The sequence below is a fragment of the Propithecus coquereli genome, unplaced genomic scaffold, assembly GCF_000956105.1.
Source record: "Propithecus coquereli isolate 6110/MARCELLA unplaced genomic scaffold, Pcoq_1.0 Scaffold24, whole genome shotgun sequence".
Classification (NCBI taxonomy): domain Eukaryota; kingdom Metazoa; phylum Chordata; class Mammalia; order Primates; family Indriidae; genus Propithecus; species Propithecus coquereli.
Genome location: NW_012147952.1, coordinates 189,394 through 209,206, shown reverse-complemented (window position 1 = coordinate 209,206; position 19,813 = coordinate 189,394). Strand labels below are relative to the sequence as shown.

The following is a 19,813-nucleotide window of genomic DNA, read 5'->3' as shown; positions in this document are numbered from 1 at the left end:
TCTCCGTGGGCTTCTATTGATGTCTGCCATTCAGCGAAAGCGCTTTTTGTGCCGCTGTTCGATACACCCCCCAACACACACACCAACCCCGCAGCTGGGAGCCAGCGAAGGGATCCCTTTGCTCTCTCCCTCCGCTCACTCCCCAGCCTAGGCACCGGCATCAACGCGCGCAGCCCGGCGAGTTTTCCGCACGTGAATGGATTTCCCTGGCTCATCTCCAAACACCGTGCAGCATCTCGGAGAGCGCGCGGAGATCAGCGAACGAGCATCGTCCCCTCCCGGAGGTAGTGCAGCCCGGCGGGGACCCTCCTCCCGCTCATCCTCCCGCGGTGCCGCGGCCGCCTCCCGAGCTAGCCGCGGGGCGGTTAGCGCCGGACCCAGCCGAGAGCCGGGGGGGCCCCTCTCGGCCAGTAGCAGCGCTGTTGTCTTCCCACAGGAGGACTTGGGAGGACGCTCGAGTCTGCAGCGCCCCCGCCCCCTCGCTTTTTCTTTCTTTCCTTGCTTTGGGATCTTGCTGCCGGAGCCGAGAGAGGTTCTGAGAAGACAAGAGCGAGGGACAGGAGCGCAGGCTTCCGCTGCGGCGCGCGAGCATCCTCGGCGTGCCCCCATGCTCCGCGTGCCCTCCCGGTCCTCGCCTCCCCGGCCGGAATGTAAGGAAGGAAAGCCCTAGAGCTTGCCTCCCGCCCTCGGAGGTGTCCCAGAGAGCATACTGTGACCCGTGGCTGGAGCCCCTTTGCCCGCAGCACCGCGGGACTGGAGCGGCGAGGCGCACCGCGTGCCGGTTCCCGGCTCCCACTCTTCGGAAAGAGCGCGGTGGGATCACCGCCTTCCCGGCTCTCCGCGCAACTCCTGGGCCAGCAGCGCGCGGCTGGACGAGTCCTGCTTCCCGCCAGCTCACCCGGAGTTGGGGGCAGCCTCTGCCTGTCCGCCCTGTAGCCCTAGCTTCCCCCGAACCTGCGCGGATCCCCCACGCCCGGGTGGTGAGCCCCGCGGCTCCTGGTCCCCGCAGCACCCCCGGCCCCATGGACAGCGCACCGGCTGCGGCTTCCTGAGTGCCGGCACCGCTGCCGTCCAGGCTGCGCACTGGGGTCCCCTGGCTCGTCCCCCTCTGGGGTGTCTGAGAGGCCGCGAAGCGCGCACCATGAAGTCCGTGCTGTTCAGCCGCTTCTTCATCCTACTGCCCTGGATCCTAATCGTCATCATCATGCTCGACGTGGACACGCGCAGGCCCGCGCCCCCGCTCACCCCGCGCCCCTACTTCTCTCCCTATGCAGTGGGCCGCGGGGGCCCACGACTCCCGCTCCGCAGGGGCGGCCCGGTGCGCGGGGCCGAAAAGGGCAACGAGTCTCGGCCGCAGCCGCAGCCGCAGCCGCAGCTGCCCACCATCTATGCCATCACGCCCACCTACAGCCGGCCGGTGCAGAAAGCTGAGCTGACCCGTCTGGCCAACACGTTCCGCCAGGTGGCGCAGCTGCACTGGATCCTGGTGGAGGACGCGGCGGCGCGCAGCGAGCTGGTGAGCCGCTTCCTGGCGCGGGCCGGGCTGCCCAGCACGCACCTGCACGTGCCCACGCCGCGGCGCTACAAGCGGCCCGGGCTGCCGCGCGCCACCGAGCAGCGCAACGCCGGCCTCGCCTGGCTGCGCCAGAGGCACCAGCACCAGCGCGCGCAGCCAGGAGTGCTGTTCTTCGCCGACGACGACAACACCTATAGTCTGGAGCTCTTCCAGGAGGTAGCGGCCGGCCCGCCCCACCGGGGAGGGGGGGTAAGGGCGGGAGGGTACTCGGGGCCGGCCGGGCGGCGGCCACACTTCCCCTTGCGCTGCCGCTGCACTTTTGAGTTCTCAGTTCTCCGCGCGCGCATTCGGGACGCCGAGTGGAGCTGCTCCTCGCCGGCAGTCTCCGCTGGCCGTGGGGGTGGACGGTGTGTGTGAAAGTTGACCGCTGTGGCTCAAGGGGTCTGCTCTGAGGCTCTCTGTCTCCAGATTGGGCCAAAGGAATAGCACAGGTGTTAGGCGCGGGAATGATTTCTAGGGATCGGGCTCTGGCTGGCCTGAGGATGGAGCCCGCACCTGGAGTCTCTGTGAGAGATCCCTGCACGGTAGGGGGATAGGCTTGGTGTACTCTGGGGCCATTCAGTGCATACAGCTGTGATTCTGAGTCTAGAACCATACAGGGAGGAAGGTGGAGATGGTAAGCCTAGAGACAGATTTCTTCTAGTACAGTCCCCTGGCACGCAAATGGTTGTTAGTGAAAACACTGACTTATATGGGGGTCCTCCGTTCATCTCTACCCCGCCCCTCACAATAGTCCTTTCTGACCCTGAAGGTTACCTCCCCTCTCCCTCCCCAAGTAAACTCTTTCTGACAAATGAGATTGTTCTGCCCTGCGGTTATGTCTTTTTGCAGCCCGAGGTATCATTTGGTCTGACCAGTCCCTTTTCCCAAACTTTCTCTGAGGCCTCTTTTTGGGGAGTTAGCCAGGCCACACTTGCCCGGGGCCATTGTGTTCTGCTGCCCTCTCAGGTCATGAGTGCAGCCCGGCCACCTGCTGCTGAGACGGGCCATGCATTCCCTTGGAAAGCCCCGCGCCCCTGCGCACACACAGCCAACAGGCAGTGTTAGAACAGGTGTTCTTCCTTGAGGCTGCTATTTTACAGTGTGTATGTGTGTGTAGTCTGCCAATGAGACCGAGTTGCGTAGTTTTGTCAGTTTCTTCTTCCCTGTACACAATTATAGCTAAATGCAATCTTGATTTCTTTGAAAACCTGCGAGACTGTTGCCTTCCTTCACCTGAAATTTCTTGATATCCTGTCTCAGAAAAGTCCAACGTCCCTTCTCCCAAGTAAACTGGACATTCGGAAAATACTATGCATAAGCTGGACACTGAACTGGTAAAATAATCTGTGTGTCTCGTAATCAGATACCCTAACTGCCCCCCACACTTTCAGCCTAATCTCAACCTCAGCTCAGAGCTATTCTGTACTCTTCCAGTTTAATTTTTCTGTGTGGCTTTTAAAAATCCACTTCTTAAAGGTAATTGCTGCCTTCATTTCCATTTATCCTCCCCTTCATGAATAAAAGGAGTAGTAATTGTTCTTCATCATTTCTTCTCCATCCTTTCACTGCAGAGGGCTTTCTTTCCATATTTCTCCAGAGAAATAAATGAGCTTGGCATTGTATAATATGGTCTCTAACCAAGATTAGAGATACCATCTGATTTCTTTTAATTGGGCTTTTATTTCGATCCTGCTTCAGTACTCTTTCCCCAAAAAGAAGTGACTTGTATTCTGAAGCAAAGACTTTACATTTTAATGCACCATAATTTTAAACCCCAAAGTATTTTTTTCCCTTCTACAACTTAGAAGTTGCCTTATCTGTGAAAAGGCATGGTCTTGTTTAAGTAAAATAATGGACATCCCTGTTAATGAACCTTGTAGGAGGTTAGATAGTGAAGGGAGAATGATTCGGTTTATTCCCAGATTCTAGCCTGTTGGTGTGAGACGTTAGAGGCCTGGACGCGTTGGCACACACAGGCAGTGAAACGATTCAGGACACAGCCTTCCTTTGATGCTTCCCAAGCTGAAAGGAGGGCTTGTTGGTGGGGGATATCAAGCAACAAGAGAAAAATCCAGTAGGTTTTTCATTGGATCATGGGGCATGAGTGAGGGGGGTCGGGGGTGGAGAAGAAAATAAAGACAGTAAGGAGACAAAATGATATTGTCAAAGAGGAAATTATAAAGGAAAACCTATACAACTTTCAAGACACTAAAATTTTGTACATTTGGAAGTAATAAAATAATCGAATTAAGTTTATCATAAAATAAGAGCATATATAACTATTTTTTATGGAGTAGTGCCAAGTATATAAAATATACAACAGAATGTGAGGGGTTTTGTTGTTATTGTTTTAAGCATAATAGGCATGGCATCCTTAGAATTGGTCTTCTAGCCCCTGAACATTTCTCCCAAACAGTAATTTTAAGACTAATACCTTTCCCTACCACTACCACCACATTTTGGGGACAGATGAGGCCTCTGTTCACCATACTTATATATAGATAGATACATACATACATTCAGTTTTCCTTATCACAGCTAACTCTTTTCCTTGCATGGCAAGCACCAGTGAACTCATTGGATTGGTGGAATTTATAAATTCTTAGACTTATACATTTTCCAGAACTTGAAATTTTTTTCTTATAAACCCTTAGTTTATTAATGAGATAGTTTATCATACACCCATCCTTGGATTAATGAATCCATGTGGCTTATAGTCTAGACATTGTTCCCTTGGAGGACCAGGCAAAACATTTCAAAGCTGTAGCTCTGTGGGGAAAAGGTAAGATGCTGCCCAGGGATGCCGTGGGGCTGAGGCATATATCTCAGCCCTCTGTATTGTGCACACACACAAATTAGTTTTTAAGTAATGCACAGTACTTAAGGAAAGAATGTCCCAAGTCAGCCTTCATCTTTTATTCATAATGCTTCTAATTTCCATGGTTGATGTTAAAGAAGATAAGATAAAAGGAGGAAAATGAACCAGGAACAAATTAGCTCACTAAGTATTGGCTGCAAATGAAGGAAAGTAAAGGATGAAAGGTCTCAAAATTAAATTAAAGACGCAACAGGCAATCTGTGTTCAATTATTCCTCCCCAGTAACTGGAATGGTGCTTTTTTTCTCCCATACAGCTAACTGATTTTCAGTCTCTCTTTTCAACTGAGCTGTTCTGCCTGGAAAAAAAATATTTGCGTTGAACAATCCTACCTTAACAGCCAAATCCATTTGCAAATGAAGCTTAGTGTGAGTCTTAGCCACAGAAAATGGGGCTGTCCATTGCAGAAGGAGGTGGCAGGGTTTTTTCAAGTTGCAAGTACCTTAACTACTACTCCTGTTCTTCCTGTGGCATTGATGGGATTTCGCACTATGGATCACAGGTAATCCTGCCTGCGTGCGCATCCTATCGATCTAGCTCTCTGGAAAAGCTTATTTGCCAAGGATTTAAGCTGCTTCAATAAAAGCTACAACTACAGATAAATGTGACTTTATATCTAGTCATATTTTCAGTGACACTATTGATCAAATGTCTGTTCTTTGCTAGAAAACCTTCAAAGCTTTAACTTTAAAGCAGATGCTTTTCAGGTGAAGTTGGTTTCACCTTTGGAAATCAATTGAATTGAAAGGTTGAAAAATAGCATTTTCCCAGCAAGAAAAAAAAACTTTAGAAATGTTAAATTTAATGAGGTTAGACTGGAAGACAGACTGTCTCTGAGACACTCAGAGACACTTAAGGGGCTCATGAAAGGAGTCAGTGAATGAGACTGCATCATGAAGATGTTTCTGGAAAGCGATGAACTAGAGAGAGCCCTGTTTGAATTTTTTGGGGGGGCCGCTGTTAAGCTGTTGGTATACTGCGCAGGTGGAGGAGTTGAGGGTTAATTGTGTCGTGTTCCTTTTCTAAAGCATTTGTGTGCTTCCCCCCTGACATGCTGCTTGTTGGAGCTATAATCCAAAGGATATTCGAGTTTACAATGTTTGATACTTTTCTCCCTAAATAGTAGTTCTGTATGTGTTTCCTGAATGGAGACACAAGATTTACCTATCTTTCATGCTTGATACATTTACTTTGTGTAAGGTAATTATCTTTTTAAAGTGAAGAAACCTTCTGGTTCACAAAAACACTATTTTACCTGAAATGTGCACCTTGTCTTTTGTTTCTCCCCATCTGAAATCATATTAATAGTCATGCCATAGGTCTGATAAAATGCGAGAATTTGTAAAAATGTGTATATAAAACTACAGCCAATTTTCTTAGGCTGTAAATATTAAATCTTTAGATTTTCTTTACTCTCCTTGGGTGTACAGTTCTTGAGTTATGGTTCATTTCTGACAGAATTTTCTTTGGAAACCATTTGGATTTTGATACTTTAATCAACCAGAAATAACAATTTGGGTTTAAAAGACATTCTTCCTTCTGCCTCTTCCTATTGTCTTTTTCCATCATTCTTTCTTCTTCAACCTAGTTTTCACTGATTATTCTCTCTCATGAATAGACATGAAAACATGTTTGGATTATTGTTCAGTGTAATGAATGTTGTGTCTTTTAAACATTTAGCTGTTGTCTGCTTCTTAGAAACTATAGCGGGTGGCTCCATTTTCTTCTGTCTACTCCACTTGCCTCTAAATTACAAGCTGGTAAATTTTCTCTTGTGTGAACAGTAATGGAATAGTAATTGCTTTTAAGGCATGCTGCAAAAGCAAAATAGAAGAACCAAAGTCAACAGTCTTATTAACTCTTTCAGGTGGTATTGTGGTGTTTTGTGGGTTTTTTTTTTTTTTTTTGGCACAGAATTCAGTAATGTTCAGATATGTCTATTCAAACCTTTTGTGAAATCTTTTTTTTTCGAGACAGGGTCTTTGTCAACCAGGCTGGAGTGCAGTGGCCTGGTTATTCAAACCTTTTGGATGCTGATGGAATATTTGTTCATTCTGTATAAGTTAATGCATTATTATATATTTAATTCAAAATGCTGTTGAAGCATGAAATTTAGATTTTATATGGTTGTTAAATTCTCCCACCAAAACACAAATAAAATTGTATCAACCTATTAATAGGTAGGTAGGTAGGAAGGTTTAGAATAGATCTCCAATTCACAGACATAAAACTAAGATAATTCATTGTTCATGCCTGGTAATTTTTGCATACAATTTTAAATGTTAAAAATACCTTTACCATGGATATGAGCAAAATATAGTTGATATCAATTGAGCATTTACTATAGGCAAGGAACCACCCTTAGAGTTTTACATGTATTACCTTATTTAATCCTATGACACCTGCTGAGATAGGTACTAATCCTGTCCCTTTTTTTTCCTATACTAATGCTGATATTTAGGTATGAACATAGGCCTTTGGTGAGTACAGGGGACTTAAACAAGTACTAACTGACTGTAATGTACTTATTTACCTCTGATTGATTAATATAACCAGTATCTCCATTACTAAAAGAAGTACCAGGAATTAACTTGAAAAGGTCATGTAGCCATTTGTGGCAGAGACAGGATTTTGAACCCAAGGATTCTGGTTCTGGAGCCTGTACTGTTTACTATCCTGAAGCTCATCTCATTTAACATGTGGAATCAGATGGAAATATGTCATTATAATAAGGAAAGCATTTTACAAATAGGAGTCTCCTGTTATTTTTGCTATCTTCTGCCATACTTGAACTCAGGTCTTTCTTCTTGACTATATTGTATGTATTTATTGTGTAGAACATGATCTGGATATAGGTATACATTGTGGAATGACTTAAGATAATTAACCAATCCATTACCTCACATATTTATCATTTTCATGTGTGGGGAGAACATTTAAAATCTACTCTCAGCAATTTTCAAGTACATAATACATTGTTAATAACTATAACTGCATTGTAGTCGTACATACTGTTGTACTCTTGTACATGTACAATTGATATCAACTTATTCTTCCTGAAATTTTGTATCCTTTAGCCAAACATCTCCCCAATCCCACCCCTACCTTTTTTTCTCCTGATATCATTTGGTCTTATGAAAATTTTTTTCTCCTCCCTCACCATCTCTAATTTATATAGACCATTTGATATTTAGATTGGTTTTTCAGGATAGGGAAAAACTGCTGCATTAGTATATAAACTGTCGTCTTACATATTATTTTAAACTATGTATTCTTGTGAAAAAGAATTGATAATTTCTGCAATATATTAAAATTTTTTCCTCATTTGATATATATATATATCAGCAACTTTGTTTCATAGGCATGTATCTTGTCAGGGCAGACAGAATTGAATGGATGAATAATTTTCAGGGTAGAATAGGAATGGGAGACAATATGGAATTGTTTCAAGTGGGCTTATGGGTTTACTAGTAGGACATAGGAGAAGAGTTGGGAGCCTGAGCCGATTTGAGTTGAAGTTAATGTGGCTGAGACAGCTCCCCTTGGGAGTACAGAGATGTGCTCCAAGGAACCTTTGTTCCCCACACCAATGCCCCCTGTGCTGGGGCTGATGGCCCACACTGCCAGATTCACTTGACTGCTCACGTGTTGGTAGGAGGTATGTTAATTTTCTTGTCTGATTTCTTCTGGGATTAGGAATTTCCTTGGACTAGAAACAAAAATACATCATTGGTTGAGTCTTTTAGTGTGCTAAAAAACTTGGAGGTGGCTGTGCTAAGGAGGGCAGTCCTGTTCTCTAGCATAAATCAGATTATTTGATCTTTTTCCCAAAAATAACTAAAACTCAGAAGTTTGTTTTTAAAATCAATTTCCTCCATCTGTGGAAAGAGAACTTTAAACAGTACACATGTTATATGCTGAATTCAAGACCTTGTTGTTCCTTCAGCTTGAACTGTAGGTATTTGTAAATTACACCTTCATCTGTCTCATGAAAGCCGAGCGTGCTAAATGCTGACCATTCTCCACTAACTGAGATTTCAGTTACCTAAAAAAATTGTATCTTGGCAGTAATAGTGTATTACTCTGCAAGGTGCCTTCTACCTACCTGAACTCAAACATATCGCATTCAAAAGTTATTTGAATATAATGTATCAGTATGCCTTCCCTATTACTTAAGAAATATTGAGTGCCAACTATGTGTCAGGCACTGTGCTTAATTAAAGCAGGGGGATCACAGCTGTGGACAGAGAGCATCCCAGTCCTTGCAGACTGCCGTTTGGACTAAAGATGCACACTGTGATCAGTGCATGTTGACAGAAATGCAGGTGCCTGGGAATGTAAAGCAGAGGCACCTGCTGGAGTGGTTGTAGGAGCAGTGGCAGAGGAAGTGACATCTGAGCTGGAAATAAAGGACAACAGGCCCTCATGGGTGATGCGGCAGGAAGGAAAGAGCTCTCCAGGGAGAGGGAGCCACACTTGTGAACCTGAGAAAATAGGATGCAGGAACATTCAGAGACCTGAAAGATGCTCTTGACAGCAGGAGGCCAAGATGATGAGAGGATGAGGTGGAGAAACAGGCAGCCCCGTTTCCAACTCCTGCATGGCAAAGTGTGATTCTTATCTTCCAGAGAAGCTTTCAAATCTCTCCCCAAACCTGTCCTATAAAAATAAAAACGTCTCCAATTTCTTTGCAGTTGGAGGTGGTTTCTAAGTCATGCCCGTTCTTACTGGATACTGTCACGTCCTTACGTTAATCTGTGAATTTGAAAGTGTACATAGCAGTGTGAGGAGCGTGCTTTTGGAGTGATTGATTGATTGCACCTGGTTTCCAGAATGCCCATTAGGTAAATTTCTGACCTTTAACTTGTTCAACAGACCTTGGATAAGGTGGGTAGTAAATTGATGGAAAAATTATAGATAAGTATTTGTCTAACTAGTTGTACCAAGGAAGTGGTAATGTGGGCTTTTGTGGATTCTTTATAGCACCTAACATCACATTCAATAATATAGTACCTATATATGTATTTCATTTATTTGTTTCTTCCACTAGAATACAAGGGTAATAATTTTCTTTTATTTACTGCTGTATCTCTACTGTCCAGAGCAGTGCCTAGCTTGTAGTAAGTGCTATTTGTTGAATAAATGAATGATGAGACACTTAGAAACTGAAGGAATTTGTTACGAAAGGAAGTTAATCCCCGCAAGGAGTCCTTGTACAGAGGTTGTCATTCAAATCACGGTTTTGAAGTCTGTATTGTATGTTTAAGATTATATTGAGTCCTTTAAATAGTAACTGAAAGATAAATGTGGCCCCTACTCCTCTGATTCTAAGAGCTTTCATGCTAAAAGGGGAGAGAAAGAGAGAGAGAGAGGGTCATGAATATTTATGTAGCGAGGCATCCCTGTCAATAGCCGTTGGGGGGGAGGTGTGTCCAGGTAGTTGTGAGCCAGTTGAGTATTAGGCCTCTTCACATGTGTGAAAGGCTGGACGCTGGTGGGGAGCTCAAACAGCCATAACAGCCCCTTGTTCAAGTCCAGCTTCACCACGTAGTGGTTGTGTTGAGAAGGGTTGCCTGCCTCGTGTGATTGCTGCTAGTGCTGAACTATAGAAGAGTTATAAATATTAGTTCTTTTCGCCTTGTTCTCTCTGCTGTGGGGGACTGCCCCAATGGAGGATATACCAGATAACTGCACTGTCTCAGTTTACTAGATGCCTCTAAATACTCTGCTCCTGACATCTGGATGATGTTTCCAGAGGCCTGGGGGGAGGAGGAGGTAGAGGTACTTGACTTTCCCAAATTAATTTGTACCCAAGTGGAACTGCATAAATTGGGTATCTTAATTATACCATTGGGTGCTACTAGAGTGATTGGAGGGAAAAGAGTTAAATAGGGCTTGTCTACAAAGAGTCCTGGAAATGAGATGTGAGATAAAAAGCATCTAAAGGACATTTTAGGTTGACAGGAGGTGAAGGGTGTTCTCCTGTGGGTTCTGAGGTCTGAGGCTGACTAATAACTATGGGAAAGCTAGGAAGTCGGCTTGCGTGTAGCTCAGATCAGGATGCTAAACTTCCTACAGGACCTGGGTGTGGTTTTTAATTACCATATAGTCCCAGGACCTAGCGTGGACCTAGGGCGTACTAAGTACATGATAGATTGATTATTGGTGGCACGAATGAATGAATCAAAGAAATAGTATGTTACAAAGGAGAGGGCAGCTTAATAGGGGTGAATGAAAGAAATTTTTAAAGCACATGATTAGAAGGAACAGTTGATTGTTTTTAAAGGTCATTTCCTGGGCTGTCAAAGTTAGGAATATTCTTCTGTCCAGCACCTGTTGGAGGAGGCAGAGAGGATCCCATGCCAGCCTTGCCTCGTGTCCATCCCCCTCCCAGCCTTACCTGGGGACACCAAGCCCCTACCTGGTCTTCAGCTCACTGGCACCTATTAGGAAGCCCCAATAAACTTGTTTCTCTTATTTCAAACAGTGCTTAGATTTTCATAAATAAAAACATTCTAAAGTTTATTTTCTGCCAGAGTGGGGACAATGTAGCAGTTGGAGAATGTGTGTGTCTGCCTGCCCACAGGGCCTCCTGGTTGCCTCCTTACCTGTGAATGCGGGGGCTGCCCTCTTTGTTCTTTCTTCACACACCCTCCAGGTCAGTTCCTGGCAAGAATCACGGCCAGACTCGGGGGTCTGATGCAGTGGTCCTCGATATTTTCTGTTCACATAATTCCTAAAAGAATTTTGTAAAATTATATATCCTCTGGGATATTTTCAAATTGACATCTAAATTTTCAAAATCATTTTAAATAATTGCAAAGCCTGTGATGTATAATGTATTATAAATGTTGGCATTTGTAAATGAAACTTAAATGTATCCAGTAGATTCTGTAAATACTATAACAGTTTGATACATTCAATTAACAGACTTTTCAATGACATTTGGAAATTTTATATTGCTCCTTTTTCTGTTTCCATTGCCCCTTAGAATTTTATCCAAGCATAATATTTTGAGATTCGGGGTCATTTATTGATCCTCCTATCAGACATATCTGCAATGACAAAAATTATGAATACAGATAGAATTTAAAATCTTTTAAAAATCCTATCAGCCTCTGTCTTAAAAACTCTTTAGGATTGACTTAACATTACAATTAGTATTGGTAAACAGTTAATCAAAACAACATAAATGTTAGACTTGGGTAATTAGCAATTAAGCATAAATGCTACATTTATTGGAAATTGATATCTTGCTGACATGGATGGAGCATTTTTATGTGGTTGATTATATATTTTGTATTCCTTGAACATTATAAATTGCTAGAAAAACATAGGATTTAGTATAAATTATGTTCCTATTAGGTCAACTTCGTTTACATAAAGAAGTAAATAAGATGAAAAGCATTTTCTTATAGCAGTGTTCCTCTATTTTTTGAATTCTCATGCTTTAAGACAAAAATCACATGGTAATCTTTCAGCAAAAGCTATTTTAATGATTTGTTGATGACATTAGGTGCCCTTCAGTTTTGTTGAATGCAAATAATTAGAAACCTCTGGCCTCCCAAAGGATTTATTACCCATTCATTAGAGACATTGACATTCTTAATAAAGACAGTAATATTTGTAATTATCTTTGTTTATGGCCCTGGAGGTTTAACCGGGTAGGATGGTGCATTGAATACAATTCCGGATGGGTGAGAAATGGGCCCTTCTGTGCAGTGGGAGAAGGTGGGGGCAGAGGGCAGAACCTGCCCCTTTCCAAGCGGGTCAGTTTTAGGAAACCTTATGATGTATGCAGGGAGGCTGAGGGTTTGGGAATTTATTCCCTTAAAGCTATCTGTGTCCACATATTTCATGGTTAGTCTTTGTATACATTCAGGGACTGTGCACCTCCAGTCTGAAAACTGATGTCTTGGTAGAAAGAGCACACACAAGGAACTGGAATATGTTGCCTCCAGGCCTAGCTGAGCCAAAGGGCCCCAACCGCACGCCCTCAAGAAAACTGACTGATGTGTTTTCATTTTTTACTGTGTACTAGGTCCCAGCCTCAGCATTCAGATGTGTGCCTGCATCGCTGTTTAATTTTCATGGTCTGTTTTACAAATGAGGAAAAGCCCTGATATTCGGCTTCCTCTTCGGGCTTGGTAATAATGCATAGGGTGGTTGTGATAATTAAATGAGGTGATAGATGTGTAAAGGGAATAAACAGGGTAATGTCCTGGCCATTTGGACATCTTCTCTCAGAAGTCTGTGAGCACAGGAGCTGTGGAGAGGCTACAGAAGGCAAGATGTCACAAAGCCACCTAGCTACTGTAGCCGCTCCAATCCCAACAAGCTCTGTGGCCCCAAGGTGCTGCTCTGTTGGCCAATGGGAATTAGAATTTAAGTATGATCCATATGTGGATGTGTTGTTTATCATCTAAATAAACTTGGCATTGCAAGATGAAAATGCCAGTATCCTTTTTAAAGGTCAAGCGACAGTTTGGGGATATTTTTATAACTTTGATAAGTTCCTCAGCTACATCTGTTCACGCTGGCAAGAGTGCTAGAGACATCCTTGGGAAGGCTTTTCTGTTGGGGGAGCTTCAGCCTTGCTTTGCTGGAAAGTTCTAGTGTTTGAGGCTCATGCCCTAACTTAATTATTTTCAAATTTTTCATGAAAAGTTCTTTTAATTTTCTTCATTTTTCTTTAATATATTTAACTATTTGCCTATTACCTTTGCTTCTTGCTGTGTATACTGATAAGACAAGTTTTGTGGTTTTTACCTTTTCTGGTCTTGCTTTTCCCCTTTGTTTTAGGATTAAAAACCAAAAAGTTTTAAGAAATTGGGTTGACTATGCCTGTGGTTTATGTGGACAGTGATTTGGGGTTTTATAGCAACCCTAGCTGTTCCTCTGAAAATCAGTTGACTGTTCTATAGGTTAAAATATAGGTGCTCACTTGTCAAGCCAGTGACATTTTAAAGTGCATGCCTATTCTGTTTCTTGTTATGTCTCTTTTCCTTAAACATGAAGAAGGGCAGAAACAAAAATTGAGTATTCCTGGGTTTTTTTTTTATTGTGGTAAAATATACATTTGCCATTTGCCATTTATCCTGGTAATCTCCGATGTGATAAAATATACATTTGTCATTATGCATTAACCTCTAATTTACTTTCTGTCTCTACAAATTGGGCTATTCTAAGTACCTCATATAAGTGGAATTATACAACATGTTCTCTTTTGTTTCTGGTTTATTTCACTTAGCATAATGTCTTCAAGGATGATCCACGTTGTGGCATGTATCAGAATTTTATTCTTTTTGATGCTGAATAATCAAAATTATATATATATTCCACATTTGCTTACCCGTTCATCCATTTATGGATACTTGGGTTGCTTTCACATTTTACCTGTTGTGAATAATGCTGGTATGAATATTAGTGTACACGTATCTGTTCAAGTACCTGCTTTCAATTCTTTTGGATATACACACAGAAGTGGAATTGCTGGATCATATAGTAATTCTGTGACTAATATTTTGAAGAATCGCCATGCAGCAGCTGTACCACTTTACATTTCCATCAACAGAGCACAAGTGTAACAATTTCTCCACACCCTAGCCAACACTTGTTATTGTCTGTTTTTTTGGATTATAGCCATCCAAAGAATGTGAAGTAAAGTGAAATCTCATTATGGAAGGTGTGAAGTGGTATCCCATTGTGGTTTTGATTTGCATTTCCCTAATTGCACTAATGATGAGTGATGTTGAGCATCTTTTCATGTGCTTTTTGGCCATTTGCATATCTTTGGAGAAATGCCTATTCGAGTCCTTTTCAAACCCTGAAATAAAATAACTGGGGGTTTTCTGAGTTGTGTACCTGTGAGATGTTTCTTAGCATGTTTTTAAATGACTTGATTCTTGTTCATGTTCATCTGCAGGGCTGATCCCAAACACGCATCAAAGATTAAACTTCTAAATTCTGACACATATAAGGAAGGGCGGCCCTTATTCCAGGCCTGTGCCTATAGAAATTACTTGGTGCAGTTTTTCCTAGAAAGATAGGTGTCTTGTTTCTTAAGCATCTAAGAAAAGGGTTTTCACTGATTTCCTAGTAACAGGTCCCAATGTCTAAATCAAGGCTGGAGAATCTCTGCCGCTGAGCAACCTGTGTTGATGCTGCTGCTGCTAATGACAACGATGACTGAAAACACTTATGTACCAGAACCATAGTGCTTTATATGTTTTAACTCATTAATTGTTTTTATTTACTTAAAATAATCCTGTGAGATGGCAGTATGATATTATACCCATTTATGCATGTGGAACTGGTCACAATAACTTGCTTGAGGCCACACAGCTCCACAGTGGTGGAGCTGAAATTTGAATGCTGAGACTCAGATTCCCAGATCCAACTTTGTACTTTGCTTTTTCTCTAGGTCACTTTCTATTTACCATTTCTCTTTCTATTGTCCATCTCTAATTTATTGATTTTTTTTTTTTTTTTTTTTTTTTAGTGAGATGAAAACTTAAAACTTAGATCTTTGATTTTTCTACTTTTCTTCTTTTCTAATATACATTATTCTTAAAGCTATACATTAAACACTGTTTCTGTTGCACCTCACACATTCTGATGCTGTATTTTCATATTGTTCCCTTTAAAATATTTTCTAATTTTTATTGGTATATTCATACATTTCTTTCTATAATTTTACTAAATAATTCAAAGTGTACTGCTTAATTTCTAAATACTTAGGGTTTTTCTTATTATCTTTGGTTTTGATTTCTAGTTTAATTCTATATGGTTTGAAAATGTAATCTAGTTTTACTCAATTTAAACTTATTGAGATTTGCTTTATAATAATATAGTTGATACTGGTTCATGTTCCATGTACACTTAAAAGAATGTTTATTCTGCAGTTGTTGGATATAGTGATCTATGTCAGGTTGAATGCTGCTCAAATATTCTATATCCCTGCTGATATTTAGTCTGCTTGCTTTATCACATACAAACTGGTAGATTTTCTGATTATGACTATACTTTTTCTCTTTCTCCTCTTAGATCTATTTTTTTTGCTTCATGTATTTTGAAGTTATGTTATTTAATGCATACACATTTAGTTTTATTTTTCTTTGATGAATTGAGCCTTTTATCATTATGAAATGTCCCTCATTATCTGTGGTAATCTTTTTATCTTAAAAGCTACTTTGATATTAATAAAGCTACGTAGCTTTCATATGCTCACTTGTTTGTGCATTATATTATTTCTCATCCTTTTACTTTTATCCTATGTTCTTATACTTAAACTGTGTCTGTTGTAAATAGTATATGTTGGTTTTTGTTTCTTTATCCACTTTGATTTTCTGATACTCTTCTCCCAATTAAGAGGTAATAATATGTAAACAAAGTCTTGTTTAAATAAATCCTGCTGTGATCTGGTGCTGAGCAAACAGCCTCAGCATTGTGTGTGTGTGTGTGTGTGTGTGTGTGTGTGTGAAAGAATTGAATTAGATTTCCTTTCAAAATCCACCTATATCTTTACTTTTGGCCTAAGTGACAATTGGTCATGATAATTTTGTAAAATAATCTTTTACTGAAGCTACAAAGAGGTCTATTTATTCTTCTATGAAATGTTCTATCAAATTTGGAAGATCTCCACCTTTTAAAATATTTTCTGGGAGTGTTTAATTACTTCTATAACCTTAAAGGTTTCCCTCCATGTTCTTCTTTTATTCATTTGTCACATATTCTGAGTATATTTTCTAACAAGAGAACCCGAGAATTTTTTTCTCTTTCTTATATTTCAGGTATAGAAATAGAGTTCATCATACTCCCCAGTTCTAACCTGTTATCAGTATCATTCTATGCAAGTTTCTTCTCTTGTTGTTTATTTCCCTTTATCCTTATTCTCAGGCATCTGTTCTAACGTGTATGCAGTGCCTCATTTGTATGTGTCCTTGTGAAATGTATAGTACCTTATGTGCAATATTTTAAATGTACATAAATGGCATCACAGAACAGATTTTTTTTCTTTTTTTCATGTTGTACCATGTTTTTAAGATTTATTTATATTACTGTGTACACCTCCAGTCTGCTGCTTCTAACTGTGAAACATTTTTTTCAAATTGGAATTCTCATAAATGCTTTATTTGTTTGGGAAATTAGAATTTGCCACAAGGTCCTTCTGTATATTCAACACCATAGCACTCCAGTGCTTTATTAATTGGTGAAAAAAATTGAACTTCACTCCTGTTCAATTGCTGTTCCAAGAGCCTATTTAATCAAAGACTACCAAATTGGAAAGCTTCCACTTTGTTGAGAATCAGGTCCTAGTAATTGTGAACCATGCACAGAAATGATCAGTACCTCTAGCTCCTAGGACTAATTCCTTGGGGACAGTGTCTCCAATGCCCTGACCCTGTTCCATTTAGGCACTCATCTTTGTCAGATGCCTTAGGTTTATTTACATAAAATCATGCCACATCTTCCCCTGATACAGTAGTTAAAGCGTTTATGGCCCTGCACCAAACCAACATCCTGGAATAGCTACATCCCAGGGAGCTATTGTTAGCAAGCTTCACTTTGGGCATCAATGCAAAGAATTCTATATGTTGTTGAGACTTTCGGTGTAACAAAATGGCAGGTGTGACAAACAGGAAACCTGTGGCTACAAACTACAAAAGCCCAACTTGAATTAGCTTAAACATTAAGCACACATATTATCTCACTATGTTAGCAGAATAATTAACATTGGCTGCTGCAGCAATGAACTCTGACTTGTGAGAGGCTCGGTACAGTAAAAAGTTACTGCTTAGTTCAACACAGTTTGCTGGGGTTTGGCGACTCTCTGGGGACGAGTTAGTGACTCCGATATCCCAGCGCTTCCATCTTGTCACTGCACTATCTGCAACACATGGCTTGTAATGTCACCCTAGCAAGGGAAGAGGACTGGTGGATCACACATGTTGTTTTTAAGCACCAGAATGGGAATTGACTTATATAACTTCTGCCCACGCGTCACTGCCTGCACATCAGTCATCCGTCATATGACCCCATCCTAACTGCAAAGGATGCTGAGAAATGGAGTCTTCCTGTGAGCTTAGGAAGAGGAAAAGTTGTGATAAACAGAGTCACATTTCTATAGCAGGAAGTCCAGATATAGAGCAGGTTTTAAGGTTAGCTGACTTAGTGACTCAGTGGTGTCATCAAGGTCCTGGAGTCTCTCCATCTCTCTCCACTCTGCCATCCTCAGAATGTCAGCTTTGTCCTCAGGCTGGTGTTCCACCTGGTTGCAGGATGGATGCTGTAATTCCAGCCATCACAACTGGACATGGCCATGTGCTAAGGCAGAAAGGGACCATCCTGAGGAATGAGGGAACCTTTCCCAGAAGCAGCCCGGCACTCTTCCTCTGATGGCCAGGACCGCCAACGCCCACACTCATCACTGACAAGTTATGATTTAACCCTGGCATTGAGAGAGGGTCACCCTCTCCTCAATCATGTGGGGGAAGGGCTGGCTGCCATCTGAACCAGACAGGCTCAGCCACTAAGGAAGAGGAGAGAGAACATGTTGAGTAGGCAACCGACAGTATCCGCCACAGCCAGCTCCTATGCTCATTAACATCATTCAGGTTTCATAGTAAAGTTTGTGATTTTCTTCAGGTGGTTCCTGCACTATTGTCAGTAAGTTTATGCCTAGCAGTGCATATTTGCTCTTGCTACTGTATTGCTGTTTTCTATTATATATGCTTGTGTAGAGGAAAACTATTGATTTTTCAGTTACCACTGTTCAATTTTCTTTTGTCTATGTGTCTGTGTGAATTGGCTTAAATCCTTTTCGGAGCAATATTAGATGTTAATTAAATTCTGAGAAAGAAACCCAAAGGTGGGAGGATATTAAATGGAACATGGGATGGGGTTAAAAATAAGAAGGCAAAGAATATTATATTTCATTTCTGTGAAATGAGAGGTTATATCTCATTGCATGGGAAAAGTAAAGTAGGATTGTATGCTTTTTCTCAAAACTTGCTTTAAGAGAATGCTGTGCATGTTGGAGAGATGGTCATGGCGGAAGGGGATAGGGAGGTGTGACTGCTTTAATGTCCCAGGTTATTACACCTAATGCTGAAACTGGATGATTAATAAACAGCATCTTTTAAGAATGTCTATGTGCTTTAGAGCCCTCTTTTCCTCCTGTTCTCCCTGAGAAGAATAGGAGGTAGGTAGTTGGTTTTCATATGGAGAAATTAAGAAACTGAAATGAAGCAATTTGAATTTCCTCACGTGATATAATACTAAGCAAACTAGAGCAGAGGTCTTTGGGTCAGTACTTATTTGGGAAAATAGATTGTGGCCAAGGCAACTGTTCCTATAGTGAACTCGGCCACCTCTTATGTAGTGATGAAAAGGAGTTGAACAACCCAGTACATGCCCCCCAGCCCCTCTCCCTCTCCCTGCACGCAAACACACAGCACCAGAAGACATATTCTGAAGCCATATTGATTTTTCTTTTAAGAAGGAAAGGCAGGATTATGCTTTCAATCAATGGTGTTAATGTATAACTTTTTTGAGATGTAGATTAGTTTCTTTGTGTCTGAGTTTGCCTGTTACATGAAAGGCTAAGGGACTGATGAGACCAGCCATCCAATGTTGCTAAGAGCCCCAGATCCCACACCAAGTGAACAATATGCATTTGGACAAACACTTCTGTTACATGTTGGACATACTGCCACCGAAGTGAGCCGCAGACCCATACAAGGGGCAGTGGAATAGAGGAAGCTCATATGACTTTTCTAGAAGGAATGTATTTTAACATTGATGGCAGGAGAGAGGACAGGCTCATGGAGATTGGGAGGACCTCCAAAGCAGTAGCTCTTTTCTTTTGTTCTTCCCCAGTATCGTCACAATAGCTGTACTACAGTTCACAATGATTATACTCTTAGTCTGGGATTCTTTTCTGCAACAGTTGCCACTTTCCTAGAAACCTTAAGGAAAATAGAAATTTAAATAGTTCAGAGGTTTGGCTATGATAAGCTCACACACACATGCACACAAAACACACACACAAACAAACCCCATTTTGCTGTTTAGTCTCCTAGCAGTCATTTGTTTTCTCATAACTATATTTAGGCCAACCTTTTTGGCAAGGACACCACGTAAATGATGCTGTCTCCCTGCTCCTGCATCCAGCGTGGCAGCACATATTGTCAGGTCATCTTAGGTGTGGTGATGCCAAGCTTGACCACTTGGACAAGGGGGTGACCACCAAATCTTTTATTGAGAAGGCGTATTTTCCTCCTGGAATTAATAAATAACCCATGGGGTGATACTTGGAGACAGAATATTTTGTTTTCCAACAACATTTACCCAATAACAGCTATACACACACACACA

The 19,813-nt window shown here is 41.7% G+C and overlaps 1 protein-coding gene across 1 annotated transcript in view; it reads left to right on the top strand.

Annotated features, from left to right (window-relative positions):
• Positions 1-488: 488 nt before the first annotated feature.
• The window catches only part of B3GAT2 (beta-1,3-glucuronyltransferase 2), a 71,043-nt gene continuing 51,718 nt past the window's right edge, over positions 489-19,813 (top strand). The window contains exon 1 of the mRNA XM_012646069.1: positions 489-1,732. Coding sequence (XP_012501523.1) covers positions 1,142-1,732 — 591 coding nt within the window. The 5' untranslated portion in view covers positions 489-1,141. The remainder of the gene's footprint in view (positions 1,733-19,813) is intronic.